Source organism: Neltuma alba, unplaced genomic scaffold (assembly GCF_004799145.2).
Source record: "Neltuma alba isolate B1F8T4 unplaced genomic scaffold, ASM479914v2 tig00011916_pilon, whole genome shotgun sequence".
NCBI classification, from domain to species: Eukaryota; Viridiplantae; Streptophyta; class Magnoliopsida; order Fabales; family Fabaceae; genus Neltuma; species Neltuma alba.
Window position 1 is genome coordinate 1,229,721 of NW_021636509.1, and position 15,359 is coordinate 1,245,079.

The following is a 15,359-nucleotide window of genomic DNA, read 5'->3' on the forward strand; positions in this document are numbered from 1 at the left end:
AGAAAATGTTGACTTATCAAACTTAAATAATGAGTATGCAATTAAACATTGACAAAACTTGCTTGCATTCTGATCTTTCTAATATAATTTTTTTATATTTTAAATTATGTAAAAATAAAATGAAAACAATTGTATCATTGGTGATGCTTTGTCCGCATTTAATTACACATTTATCACTTAATTTTGATGAGTTAGCATTTTTTGTCAGATGAAACTAAGGATATTAAATTTGAAGAACTAAAAATACACTTTATACATTTAAGAGACTAAAATAAAATTTGATGCAAAAATAAAGGATCAAATGTTTATTATAGCCTTTTTTTAATTAAATATTTTAATTTTATCTTATTAGTATCGTTAGCCCAATATTAGTACTGACTATATCAACAAAATAGATTTAAATAATTTGATTTTAAAAAAAAAAAGTTTACACACGCGAGAAGAATGACAACGTGAAACCTGGATAAGAAGTTAGAATTCAAATTAGGAGTCAACTTCCGAAAAAGTAGACCCCGCCTCTTTAGATCTATGGGCGTGTTCGGATATATTTAAAAGTATTTTTTAAAATATTTTTCTGTAAATTAAGACAAATTCTTCTATATTTTTATTTATATATTTTAAAATTATTTTAAAATCATGTTTTGATTTTATTCAAATACCCCTTTTAATCCTCAAAGACTGGCGTTTTAGAGTTAAGGTTCCACATCTTATTTTTTATTTGATGTATATTTTAATCATTTTGATAAGGGTTAATACAAATTTTGGTTCTTTAAATTTACTCTTATTTTGGTTTTGAAATTTGAGGGACCAAAATCAAGATAAAGGCAAACTTAAAGGACAAAAGATTATATTAACCATTTTGATAATTATATTTGCTCATTTTTATCTTAAATAGTATTTATTTGAATTGTTTTAAATCCTTTGTAATTAGATTAACATGATGCAGAATTATTTAGATATTATGCAATTATGAATATTTTTCTTCGAACAAGTCTTAATTAAAAAATTATTTTAAGAAATCAATACTTAAGTTTGATAATTGAGAAAATTAGATGTTTTGAAATGGTAAAACAATAATTAACATCACTTAGCATTTGTTAACATGTCCTAGTAAAGTATATGTAACATCTTAAGTCTTATCGGGTTTTAATAGCTTCTTTTGGTTGATTTTGAGGATAGATTGGCAATTTTAATCTTGATCTTGGTGTTTGGGTTGGATTTAAGGTATGTTGGAGGAATAGGTGAACGTATCCCTCTTAGGTACGTTCGCCGCGGTGCACGGGAGTTTCAGAGGGAGTGTTTTCTCGGGAAGGTTTGGCCGCGGCGAAGTCTTGGGCACACCGCAGCGAAGTTGTTCAGTGAGCGAGGCTTTCCTTTCGGGAAGTTTCGCCGCGGCGAAGATTGGAGTTAGCCGCGGCGAAGTCAGGTTTTCAGGCGAGTAATCCCTCTCGGGATTAGTTCGCTGCGGCGAAGATATGGGTTTGCCGCGGCGAAGATATGGGTTTGCCGCGGCGAAAGGTCCCGAATCTATATAGTCGCAGGAGGGGTTCAGTGTACGAAAATTAGAAAATCTGAAGGAGGAGAGAGGAGCTCTGCTAGGGTTTCGAATTTCTGGCTTGGAGGGGGCATTTCTAAGGATCCATTACCTCAAGTAAGTGATTTTAACCTTTAATCTACTTTCTTTCTTGGGATTTCTGAGGATTTTTGGTGGAACCCTAGGATTTTCTAAGTTGTGATGGAATTGAGATTTTTGACCGATTGTTTTGAGTTTAATTGATTGCTTTAGGTTAGTCTAAGCATTTAATCGGTGTAGTTTTCTTGGATTTAAAGAATCTTGAGTTTTTGAAGCTAGGGTTTGTGGAAATGGATGATTTGGGATTTAGGATGACAATGTAGAGGTTGATTTTGAGTTTTGTGATTTGGGTTATGTTAAGGAGGGTTAAATTGGATGTTTAATCGGTTTAGATTTATTGTTGGAACCTTAATTGCTCAAATGGGATGTTTGGGTGTAGAATTTCTATAGTGGGTCCTTGAGGTTATGAATTTTAATTGATGTTTGGAAAGGAATTAAGGTTTTAATGGATTGGTATGATCATGGAGTGTTGCCTTGATAGTTATACCCTTTGGGTTGGGTAGAGTTTGGTGGGAGATAGGAATTTTATGTCCCCAAGTATGGTTTTGGCCACATTATTAGTTTGAAAGCTAATATATGATGGTTGTGTGTTTGTGTACTTGTGTAGACCGGTTGTGAGTCTTGGTGGTGCACGGGACCACATTGTGGATTTGTTATTCCTTGCTCAGGCGAGAGGTAACCACTTTCCAATCCTTAGTAATTGCTTCTGTGGTATTGTGAGTAGATTTATGTTTTGTGCTCTAAGTAGTAATTATGTTCAAACTATATGTTGTATATAAAAAGGAAAAACCGTCTTGTGGGGTTTTGATTGATGATGAATGAAATCTTGAAATTGTGAAGGATATGTCACTGAATGAAGTTACTTATGAGATGTTCAATTACTATTTGATTATGATTTGAGCATGATGCATGATTTGGGAATTGGTGAGAGTTTTTGATAGTTACTACCACGTGGTAAGGCCTCCATTAATGCATGATGGTTGGCTTAGTACGTCCCCATAGTGAGGGATAGGCCTTTTGGCTCCCTACGTCCCCCAGAGTGAGGGATATGCCTTTTATGGCTCCTTACGTCTCTCATAGTGAGGGATAGGCCGGGTTCGCCTCTTGAAAATCCCCCAAAGTGAGGGATATGATTGATGGGAATTGCATCATTTCACTCGCATGAATTGTTGTGGCTATCTTGTTATCATATTATTTGTGAACTGCCCCACTTGACATCTCACGAGCACCTATTTGGTAGTACCTAGTATTGGAAAGGTTGGTTACTGGGACTTTGTCTCACCCCGTGGTTTACAATGTTTTCAGGTGAAGGTTCCGGGCGTGGGCCATCGGGAAGAGACGCAGAGGCTTGAGCTTGGTTAGCTTTAGGCCTCTAGCACTTGTATATGTATGGCTAGTATATATTGCCACAATTAGGACTGCTTTTGAAAATATTTTGATTGCCCGGCTTTATGGTAAACCGGAGGAAGTGTATCTTCTCACTTGTAATTGGCCGGAGGCCTTTTCTATTGCTTGTAGAACTTCGATTTATGTTGTTGGAAACTATTTATATGGGCTGATGTAGATGTGTTTTGTTACCCGGGCCGGAGGCTCGGAGGCCCAGTGGATATGAATGAATGATTTTTAGTTGCATGCAACGGATTACGGGTTGACCCGAGTTTGAAAGTCAATTTCTAAAAATATGAAATTTTCCTTCTACTATGGTAGCTCATTTTAACAGCTTTCCTTTTCTACCATAGTAGTGGTTTTATGACGGGTTATAATGTTTTGAGGTTAAGGGTCTTACAGTATAGAAGTTATCTTTTTTGAACTAATGTTTGTTATTATCTATGCTCGTATATCAACTAATTTATATTCATTTTGTTATATTGTTATTATGTATTTTCATCACAAATAGATAATAATTACTCCTTCAGTCCTTAATATAGGACCTAATTGTAGAGTTGATTTTGGTTCTAAATATAAGATCTATTTCTCATATTTATCAATATTTTCTAAATAACCTTATAGATACTTCTTTAACTATAATCAAGTAGAAGAATGAAGGAGGATATTAAGAAAGATGATTATAATGTTTTAGGAAAAATATGTCATATTTCTTATAATTAACTAACTTACCTAACTTTCTTAATCTAATCAAATTAGTTAAATAAATTTTATATTAAGAACCGATTGAGTATATTGTGAATCCATGATTTTAGTTTATTATTATTTTTTCAAATAATAAAGATTTGTCATCTATGCTTTTTAATTTTAGTTCGTCTGGTTTATTTAGTTTAGGACTTTATCAAGGTTCAAGAATAATAACAGTTTGATTTGGTTTCATTTAAACATTTGGACATTAGTTCGACACTTTATTTACTAATACTAATAGTTTGAATTATAACTTTTTATGAGGTTTATTGTCTAATTTTAGTCTATTTGAAAATATGTGGACAAAACAACAAGTATTGGTCCAAGTAGAAGGGACTTGATCACCTTAAACATCATGTCCTGAGTTGGATCCTTGAGGCGGTGTGTATGGAAAAAAACACTGTTAAGAGAGGTTCCTGTTACGGTGCCTGACAATACTCCAAGAGGTTAATCTCTTACCGTTCGGGTGGGAAGATATTATAGGCAACCAAAAAAAATATGTGGACAAAAAACATAATGCCTAAAAAACTCACCGCTCGATCTTCACAAAAGACAATATTTTCACACATTTGGATTTGGAAGTTGACAAGCAACTCAGAAAGACATGATTTTATTTTATTGAAAATATCCTAATTTCGAACACAATTTTTTCCTTATTTTATTCTTATTCTTTTTTTATAACATATTTTATTTTTATTCTTATTCTTATTCCTTTCACGATACTGCCTCTGCTCCGTTTGTGCCGTGTCTATCAACCCAATGTTTGAGAAGCTGTCACAATAAAAAGAAATCTATTAGCTCCCCAAAAAAAAATTATATTAAATGAGGAACATTTTTGTTACATTTTAAAATTTAAACAATTACATTTTATTTAATAAAATAATGGATTAAATTTTAATTTAGTATAAAATTGGGGGGGAAAACTAGATGCATAATTTTGATTTTAAAAAAAATACAATTCAACAAGTACTTCAAGAAAAAAATTGAAAATCAAATTAATAATAATTACAAGAACATACAAAATACTATGGCAAAACAAACAAAAAATTTTTTCCCGCTTCTCAATACCAGAAAAAAAATGAAGGGAAACAGTATCCTACAGTAAGTTTGATATAAATTTATTTAGTAAAGAACAAAGTAGAATATGTTCATCCAATATTTTGCATCAAGATATTTCTTCCTCTCTTCCTTTTTTTCTCTTATATTAAATTAGTACATATTATAGAGTTAAAAGATTTTAAATTACTTGATCTTGCTATCTTATTAAAAAAAAAGAACAAGGTAGCATGTCAAGTATTTAAATAAATTTCGCTTTTTAAACTGAGACCAATTTATTTAAAACATTTTTTATTTATGTTTACACTAAATTAGATTGACATATTAATAAGATATTTTTCCGGCAAAAAATATAAATAAAGTATTTTAACGTAAGAAATAAAACAAAGAAGAGGAAACACGTACCAGTTTTGGAGAGAGTCCAATTAGAGTCTTGTGCAACGTTCCAAGCGAAGTATCCAAGCAGTCCTCTTTGTTTCGCATAAGCAACTTTCGCAGAAATGCTCTGAGTATCATCATAACCATACCAATCTGATCCTTTCTGCGCGTAATTCGTCACATACGTTGAATTGTAGCTCACCGTCCCTCCCACCGCTACAATATCCTTGTACGTCACAGCTCCAACTCCGGGATTCGTCGCTGGTGCGAACAATCCGCCATTGTTAGGGTCCTTCAAGCTCCATTGGTACCCATAAAACGGCAAACCCAGAGCCAGTTTCTTCTCCGGAACACCCATTTTAATCCATTTCGAAACCCCTTCGTCTCCACTGAAAAGCCCAGTGGGGTTCCTCAATGGAGCGGGTGGCCTCGTCTCATTCGGGTACCCATCTGGAGTGAACAGATCATAAGCCATCACGTTTATCCAATCGAAGTTGTTCGCAATTTCCTGAGGTGGGTAATTGTCCAATGGCCATATCTGGTCTGATCCAGCTACAGCGGCTGACAACAGCAACGCGGATTTTCCAGAGGATTGAGATTCTGCAGCTATGGCAGATCGCCACTCTGTGATGAGAGAACCATAGTTAGTTTTGTCTGTTGAATTTGGGTACTCCCAATCAAGGTCGAGGCCATGGAAGTTGTTATTTCTGGCAAGACTGATAGAAGAATCAATGAATGATTTGCGAGTACTGGCGCTGCTTGCCATTTGAGAAAATTCTGAACTCACAACAGGTCCACGGCCACCACCAATGGACAAGAGGGTTTTAACAGAAGGATTCTTCTGTTGAACTGTTTGGGTGAAGGATGAGAATTGAGATGCTTTGGAAGAAGCAATGGTGACTGTGTTGGTGTTGGGATCAAGATCTGCAAATGCACAGAAGAGATGAGTGAAATAGGAGGCTTCAATGTCTGAAGCAGCGAGGCCACTTTCTGAATTCCAGTACCCTCCTTTGATGACAGATTGGGAAGAAGAGAATCTCAGATGGAGGATGAAGACAAGGAACGGTATTATCAGAGATGGAAGCTTGCTGGGGTGAGCCATGGTGAGGCAGAGAGGAAGATGATGGATAGATATGATCTTCAAGTTGGAGTTTGAATGTTTGATCACCTTTGTGCGACTATATCTATATATATAACTGTGTGGCACACAAGGTACATTAAGTATGTTAATGAATGGTAGGCAATGGGTTTGAAAATTGGATTTTGTTTGATGGATTCTTCTCAAGACATCGTATTGACAATGGCATTTAAAATTTGACTTTTTTTTAAAGTAACTCACGTACTCATTATAATTTTAATTGAAACCCAAGTTTGAAAGAGGTGGCAAAAAATAAAATAAAATAAAGGAAGTATTTAATCTTAGTATCAGCTGGACAATAAATTCTAACCAGGCTTTTGTTCTTTCTATCTTTACACAAATCTATATTTTTATTCTAATTTTATGAAGTGTCTTAAACTTTAGTGTTATTAATTTTAATAACAAAAAAGTATTGATATTAAAATTTTAAATATTAACAGCTCATCATATGCTGACAAAATAAGAATTAAAATTTTATATACAATTAAGAAAAAAAGACAAAAAAAGACTACCGAGATAGAAAATTACACATAGAGACCGGCTTATGTTAAAACCCATACCAATACCAATATTATCATAGGTTTTTATTTGCAATTTCTCTATTTGGACGGTTTTTTTTGTCATTTTCCTAAAATTAAAACAGTGATGAAGATGGTATCTTGATAGAGTCAATGATAGACGCCACATAGAAATCAATCACACCGAAAAGATTTTGCAAGAAAATTCTCTGTTGAGGTCACATTTGTAATCTCAAGACCATCTCCTGGCTTCTACCCAACCCCAAGCCTTGTGAGTCCTGAGCTTTTCTGTTTCGTACCTCATAGGCTTATGCTATATCCCATGCGAGTTACTTGGTTAATTTAAACGTATTAAAAAAAATTAATTATTTATAATAAATATGAGTTAATTTTTTTAAAGTATTATTTTTAATCATAACTATTTACTTTTTAATAGAACCCCTTAACATGTATGAGCAATAAGAATACTTTAGAAAATGAATTACAAGTTTAGAAAGAACAAAATATATTGAGATGTTATATTTATGATCAAATTTAATTTCAAGCTAATTCTAAGACTTCATTTTTATCATGGTCAATCGTCCATATCTCAATGCATCAATCATCAGTCTATAAATATACATATAATATAAATAGTGTAGTATGTACATTTATAAATATATATAATAAAATTCATGATAGATAATATTACTATGAAAAAACTGAGAATAAATCCTTCATTACAAATTTAATTAACAAATAGTTCTGAGGATGATTGATTGTACGAAGGGAAGATTGTTTACACAAAATATTATTTGAATAAAAAGAGTTGGCATATAAGAAAGATGACTTACACATAAGAGAATTTCATTTGCATAAAAAAAAATTGAGTTGCATATCGCACAAAGGAAGATTATCGCATATAATGAAAGATAAATTGCCCACAAAGGAAGTTCAGTTGCAACACAATAGAAGTTAAATTGCACAAAGTCCCTAGGTCCTATTTGTCAATTAATTTTTTAATGAGGGATTTATTCTCAATTTTTCTGATTATTTATAGGATGTGATACTCTAGTCTTTATTGCTAGTCACTTGTAGGAGAAAATTCTAATCCTAAATATAAGTCACTTATACTTTGTTTAATGCTCCTTTTCCCATTTTTCCCTATCGATTATAATAAAAAATTAATTAACTCATATTTTTTCCAACATCCATATCTCTTCAATAAGATTAAAAAAAATTTATCTATTTAATGCTCTTTTGACGTGAGAAACTCCTGTAAATAAATAATAGTAGTAACAAAGAGTAAAGGATACGACTCCTTTCTATCCATTATTATAGATGTTCCTTCGGGCTTTTATAGAACTCATCTTGACAAAATTAATTGATAATAGTATTTTTAGTCAAATTTAGTTTTTAAAAAATCACTGAATTCCATTTTTGAAGTCAGGATGTTAGATGAAGCTTGTTGAATAGTTGCTCCAAATAGTTGACATTTTAGCGTAACAAAGACATAAATAGAATTAAATGATGAGGCGGCTAGACAGTATGAGGATTACTATTTTTGGTCAATTCTTGAATACTACGTAGTACGCAGGTTGCTGAGTTAGAGGAGTCTTCTCACCCATACCCAACAAAGGCAAAGACTTGGCTTTGTCATCGCTATGTATTGACAGCATTGAATGCATATACTACTCCGGTGTTTAATATGAGTAAATTAAAAAAAACTAATTAAATTAATTATTTACAATAAATACGTGTTATTTTTTTAAAAATATACTTACTAATCAAGTGTATTGGGTAAAACTATTATTGTTGTATTCACTGTCTTGAAAAAAAATAAATTAAATATGATAAACAAAATAAATTTGAATCTTATAGTTAGGACCAAAACAAAAATCAAACAAACTCTTATATTAAAAATCGGAGATAGGATATGATAATATTAGGAAGCATCATAAGTTTGTTGGATGAAAGTTTGATGTTTGATATGGCTATGAGGAGGATAACTGAATTTTTAACTCAAAAACCACTTTAAAATTGAGATAACCTTTTTAAACTCTTGACCCTTGGTTTTTCTGTACATCTGAATATTCTGGAACAAACTGTTTAAACATATCCAAACAAGCTTTTCTCAAACTAATTTTTTTTTTAATAAAAACAAGTAAATATAGTTCACATCACACTAGTTGATTTCAATCCCAACTTCAATTTATAAGATTAGTTGGATAAAAGTGACTTTTACCAATGTTAATTCAAACAAACAAGTCAGTGTAGCTTTCTGATGTTTGCTTGTTCATATGGGACACGCAAGGTTGAAAATAGCACATATTCTTGTGGGCATCTACTCTGAAAACCGATAGCCTCATTTCATTTTTATTGTACAAAAACATAATGGTTTACGCCACAAATTCTATTTGATTGAACAAGACACGTCTGTCCATGCAATAGGAAGATGGATGGCAAAAGGAAATTATCATTTTTAATTGATAAATAATACTGCTATAATTTACTATGTATTTTATTTTAATAAATATAAGTATACAAATTTGATAAATAAACTACACTACTCATGAAGTGTGAAAACCATTCCAAGATTTTGTAAACTGTTTAAACACTCTCATATCAAGTTAATTCATCAGGATAGTGTGATTCATTAGAAACTTAGTTATCTCCTACACGATGAACGGGCCATGCTAAGCAGGTTTGACTGTAATACTTCTTTTTTTAATGTGAAGTTTCCCGAAAAAATTTACATATGTACATATACATATGTATATTTAATATTAGAAGTCACATTACTTGTATATATCGTAACTCGTCTCAAAAAAGGTCATATATATATGTGTGTATCAAATTAATGATTGACTTGTTCTATTAATCTTCCGTATACCATAGTGAATTTCAGAAACAAAATAATGCTCCATGATTGACACCAGGCTGTCTCCCTTATGCTTTATAAGAAGCATCATAAGAGGACACAGGACATAGAAGCACGCAGGCCATAATCAATAGTGGTGCATAAATTTGTTGTTTATACGCAGGTTTTAGGGAGAATTATCATGAGGTCCCAAAAAAAAAAAAATTAACTACCAAAAAGTTTCAATGCCAACTGTACAGCATAAATTACTTATTATTTCTTATTCTGAAACTTATTATTACATACTCCTCAGTTATCAATAGACATTAGGGTAGTTAAATCCTTCCTTGACCTAGATTGCAATTCCCCCCAGGTTTTGCTTGCTCATTCTCAACTGCATTCAAATAAAATGTGCTCTTCTTCTAATGCGGCTCTATCTCCCACAACAGAGACCCATGTTTCTGCAATCTTAGCCACTCTTCCTCCAACAATCTCGACCAATGTGAAGGCTCGCTTTGTACCATTTGCCTCTGGGGATGAGAAGTTCCTGTGGCCATCGTCAGCTAACTTTTTGACCCTTGGAACAACGGCACCATTCAAGTATATGGTGTTGTCATTGCCCACAACAATCATTTTCCTTAAGCCATTGCCATATGCAAGCTCTTTGTGCATGTGACCAAATACAACCAGCGGAACAGGCACTTGCTTGTTCTCTTTCAACATGGATATTGCATGCTCTAGATCTGTCAAAGATAACAATCTATTTTTTAGTATTTGCATCTCTCTCTGTCCATCATACTTGGGGGAGTTTTGGTACACCGATCTCATGATACACGGTATTCTATCAAACTTCGTCATTTTATTTTAAGGGGGGGCAAAAAAATACTGAATGTCATGTTTCAATGACCAACTGTCATAAAAAACATAAGAATCTTAAATATCCAAGATACCAATAAATGTGAGATAATAGCATGACATAGGCTCTTTAATGTCCTACATGCAAAAGGGATAGCAGATTCAGTAGTATTATTTAACAGATTGACATATAGCAGTATAGATTATAAAAGCCTACGCAATGAATAAAACCAGCCAACTTTGACTTGATTTATGACTGCCAAAACCAGAGGACTTATCCTAAATAAATAGTGGAGGCTTGAAGAACATATACCTGGATCACCATGATCACCACCCCCAAATACCCAATCTTTACCACATATGTCATTTATATCAGAACCAAGACCTGCGCAAAGGATAAATCCAAAAACCTCTTTTATGTTGGATGTGAGTCACGTGACAAAGTACATAACACCAATGGAGAGGATCATAAGTTTCAGATATTGTAGAATTGATGCACCTTTTGGTCCATTATGACCAAGTAATATAAGGAAATGATCCTCCGGTGTGCCAAAAGCAGCTTTGTTAATTCTCTTAGCACTCCCATCCATGCTTTCCACTCCATATCTAAGAGAGAGCTCAAATTAAACAAATTGAATTTCAGCTGAAATGGCAGCAATACTGATTGTACAGCTCTTCATAACCAAAAGGCACAAGAAGCCATTTGATTGTACTGTTATTCTATCTCTAGTGAAAAAGGTCATATATTAAATAAGCTAATATAAAAATGCTGCCACATAAGATTCAAGCATTAGATACGTAACAGTTTAACATTATGACCAACTATTAGAATTCTAGACTTAGTGTTTACAAGTGATCAAAGTGGTGATGGGAAGCGTATTGGGCATTACAAGTGAAGGTGGAAATTAATAGACATTCTATTCAGAAAAACTGAGTGGGAAGAGAAGAGAGGGGGTGAAGAGGGATTCCTTGTGAGCAAGATTCACCACAGATAAAAATATTATTTAGGAGTATTCTAGAAGGTCACCAGAAGAAAAGGAAAATAGGAAGACAGAGATTTCTAAAATTCCAATTAATTACTTGTTTGTCTGCAGCTCACCTTGCAGACAGAAGTTTCTTTCGGTATATTTGCTCTCCACCACAAGAAAATGGTCGTCCACCAACAACACTCACTTTTATCAGAGGAAAGTCTAGACGACGATAAGCCACATGCATCTCACCAAGGCTGCATACCACATTATTATATTCAGCTATCAATAGATTTCTCACGCAAAAACAATTTAACTACTACATGTGAACCTAGGGAAGACTTTTAGTTGTCAGTACTCTTCTCTAATTATTGATGATAGCTTCCAAACTTGGAAGTTCCATTCCAAAACCATATCCTAAATGGATTCATGCATAAATTTTGAGTTGCCGATATCTGAACCAATCACTGAAACACCAACAGATAGATATTGCTAACCACTTCCCTCTTTTTCTTACTATCACCAAAAGCACTGCATATGGACTTGCAGCATAGCTATACCATGTTTCTTTAGGTAAACTTATGTCTATAATCACTCGGATTTTAATAGCATAGAAATTCTCAATAAAGTTAGTTATTAATTATCAAAGAAAGGAAGTCCCAAAATAGAGACCATAACACAACAGTTTAATGATGAACTTTAAACCAAAAATATGAAAAACCTGACCAAGCTTCACATGAAATTACAATTGGAAAAAAGAATAATAAAAAGGAAAGGAAAGAAAAGAAAATAGGATCTGGAACATTCATGAAGTCCTGAAATCATATTAATGGAAGAGAGAGCTTTCCAGAATCAATAGAACGAATAAACAATGAGCTTACCACTCTAGTTGGAGTTGAACTCGATCCTTCTTGCTAACATTCAAATAAAATAGTTAGTTTAAACATAGACAAGAATTCAGGATGTTTAATTTAAGCATACCATACGCATAAAAAGTTACATCAACTTATCCTTGTGTACAAGCTTTGCACCCACAAAAAGAGTAGGGTGGATAGACTTTTGTGTGTCTCAGTGGATTTGGAAATGGGGGGAGGAGTAATGTGCTGCATCACATCGTAGAGTTCATTTTTCTTGTATCCAATCAGAAAGGACAATAAGCAGAGCCTCAAGTAAAAAGCTAACTTCACAAGCTCTTTGGCAAAGCAAAATTGTGTGATCCAGAATGACTGATAGACTGTGACAGGTAAATAAATTGAGAAGTTCAAGTATTCAAGTTAGTCAACTTAAACAATTAAACTCTTGAGTTCACGCTGAATACAGTTATAAGTGGGTTTTGTATTGGTGGGAGAACTGGTTTTTATAGTTGAAAGAGAATTCTTCTTGAACCTCTCTCTTTCCTTTTCTTCTACTTGCTCATGAGTTGTTGATGTGCTGGGTTGCTCATAGAAGGATATGGAGGAGCAGGTGTGGAGCCTTGTGGAGCAGAGGGTAACTAATGGGATTGAGCATAGAATGTCAATAAGAAGATGTAGCGGGTATGCAAGAAGCTGGCGAGACCTATTGGCAAAGATGACTCAGTTCATACGAGCTCAGGATTCAGCAGAGAGGCAAAACACACACACAGATAGAGGAATTGACTTTCAACTATCAAAACTGATTCTTCCGTCAGTGCAAAACCCATTTATAAGTTAGGTTCATCAACTACAAGACAGATGACTGGATTTAAATAACCTAAACACTTCACTTCTCACTTTATTTACCTATCACACTGATTCGAGGAAAATTATGTGAACTCTAGTACTTTACCTTCCTGCAAATTGATGGGTAAACCAGGCATCATGGTTTCCCAATATAACTGCTTTCGCAAATTCAAGATTTGCAACACTTTGAACAAGTTCAACATTCTCTTCGCCAAAATCACCTAACAAAATTCAATAAAAAACATTAAACAACGAGCAAATAATACAAACAATGAGAGAGGGATTAACTGTAGAGCAAAGAAGCAAATGATGGTTAATCTCGAACAATGGAAAAAATGAACTCCTGAGCTAATTACACCTCTAATAGAGAAATGTCATGCCTGTCAGTCTGCAATATGCACACAAATTCTTCACACGTGTCCACCGTACTCAGACTTTTCCACAGCAATTACAATATTAAAGAGGAAGCAAAGACACTTACATATGTTAAGAAAAAAATATCATAAATTGATAGGTTGATCAGCAGTAACAATGAAACTTGCCTGTAAACAGCACCAGATCTGGCTGCACTTCAACATAAGTGCATATCAGAATGAAGGGTGGAATATGCATCAAATGCTTATATTGAATACATACATACATACATATACATATATATATGTATATATATAAAAGAGAAAACAAAAGTTGCCGCTTAAAATAAAATAACTTGATTGTACACTTGAACAGAGCTAATAGCATATTCCCAACTCTGTGACCAAGCTTTTACCTTAGGTAACTATCCTTCTCCCTTTCAAATTAAAACTAACCAGCTCGTCATATATATATATATATATATATATATATATATATATATATATATATATATATATAACCAACTTCTATCAATTTTCTGCAAGGATTATATTATTTGCCTCGAACGAACTCACCAAAAAGTTTCGGTGTTTACGGGGTTTAGATGTTAACAAATTAGCACAAATAAAATCTTCAGCTTAAGCGATTTCCTTTCTATTTGACCAGACAATCCCACGAATAAGGCTAATTGACGCGCCAGAATAAATGCAAAAGGAGAATAAATCAACACTCAGATAAGGACAGAAAACTAGGAAGTTGCAAAATAAGGAAGAGTACCTGCAAAAACTGAAGTGCCTTTGAATCTTCTTGTAAGTTCCAACAATCATGCTTCAGTAAGAAAACACCAAATTACGACTAGGAAAATGAGAGAAAAGGAAAATGACGAAGGAAAGAAAATTTGTCCACGAAAAGAAGGCTTTTCAGTAGATATATCTCGACAAGAAAAACCAAACGAAATGAAGGAACGCAAATTACCACATCACCCACGATGGCAATTCGAACGGCAGACGCGGCCATGGAAGAGGAAGAGAGGTTGGGTTTGACCGAAGAGCTCAAACTCCAGCTGACGGAAGAGTTGGAAGGCGCATACAACGACGCGCTTAACATGGGGGATGGCTGAGTTTTCTTGACTTTTGACCCGTATGAATCAGTCCGCAGAACCGCCAGCTCTTCACACAGTGTCACTGGTACCTTTTTCATTTAAAAAATAAAAATAAAAATTAATGGGAAAATGACAGCAAAATACCATGTAAATTTCAAAAAGACAAATAAGGCACCTGAATAAGTAAAATGACAAATAGGGCACTGGGTACTAATTTGGAATTTAGATTTTTGGCCTAATAACCGAATTGTCCTAATGAGTGAGGTAAAAAGGAGCTGAAAGTGAGAAGAAAGCAAATAGAGGAAGACGTTGATGAAACACGGGAAGAAGGAAAGAAGAATGTTAGAAATGTTATTACCTTACTCCTCCACATCACTATTCTGTAGACATTGTTAATTTGGTGGGTTTTGGTTGTGGGAAAGAGGATTTGTAGTAAGAGAGGGAGTGAACCTGTAGGATTACGTGAGTGAGTAGAAGTTGATGGCGGGATTTGGATTATTCATTTTTGTGGTTGCTTCATAGTAAAATAGGAACAGGATTATTGTATTTAAGGGTTTATATTCAGTATTTGGTGAATGATGAAGTAGAAATTAGAAAATAGTGGCAAGCAATTACGTAATGTAACTGCTGTCATATGCCTGCTGGTTTTTGGTAAATCCCATTACGAGAATGTAGATTTTATTAT

The 15,359-nt window shown here is 33.8% G+C and overlaps 2 protein-coding genes across 2 annotated transcripts; both read right to left on the reverse strand.

Moving 5' to 3' along the window:
• Positions 1-4,422: 4,422 nt before the first annotated feature.
• LOC114719433 (class V chitinase) lies at positions 4,423-6,317 on the reverse strand. Its single transcript, XM_028904937.1, has 2 exons — positions 5,228-6,317; positions 4,423-4,537 (listed from the first exon to the last, which is right to left on the reverse strand). The coding sequence occupies exons 1-2, from the start codon at positions 6,300-6,302 to the stop codon at positions 4,518-4,520; spliced, it is 1,095 nt and encodes a 364-aa protein (XP_028760770.1). The 5' UTR covers positions 6,303-6,317; the 3' UTR covers positions 4,423-4,517.
• Positions 6,318-9,944: 3,627 nt separating this feature from the next.
• Positions 9,945-14,690, reverse strand: LOC114719396 (uncharacterized). The gene is made up of 9 exons (XM_028904869.1): positions 14,548-14,690; positions 14,350-14,400; positions 13,761-13,782; positions 13,325-13,439; positions 12,400-12,432; positions 11,650-11,775; positions 11,050-11,156; positions 10,864-10,935; positions 9,945-10,438 (listed from the first exon to the last, which is right to left on the reverse strand). The coding sequence occupies exons 1-9, from the start codon at positions 14,677-14,679 to the stop codon at positions 10,086-10,088; spliced, it is 1,011 nt and encodes a 336-aa protein (XP_028760702.1). The 5' UTR covers positions 14,680-14,690; the 3' UTR covers positions 9,945-10,085.
• Positions 14,691-15,359: the final 669 nt, after the last annotated feature.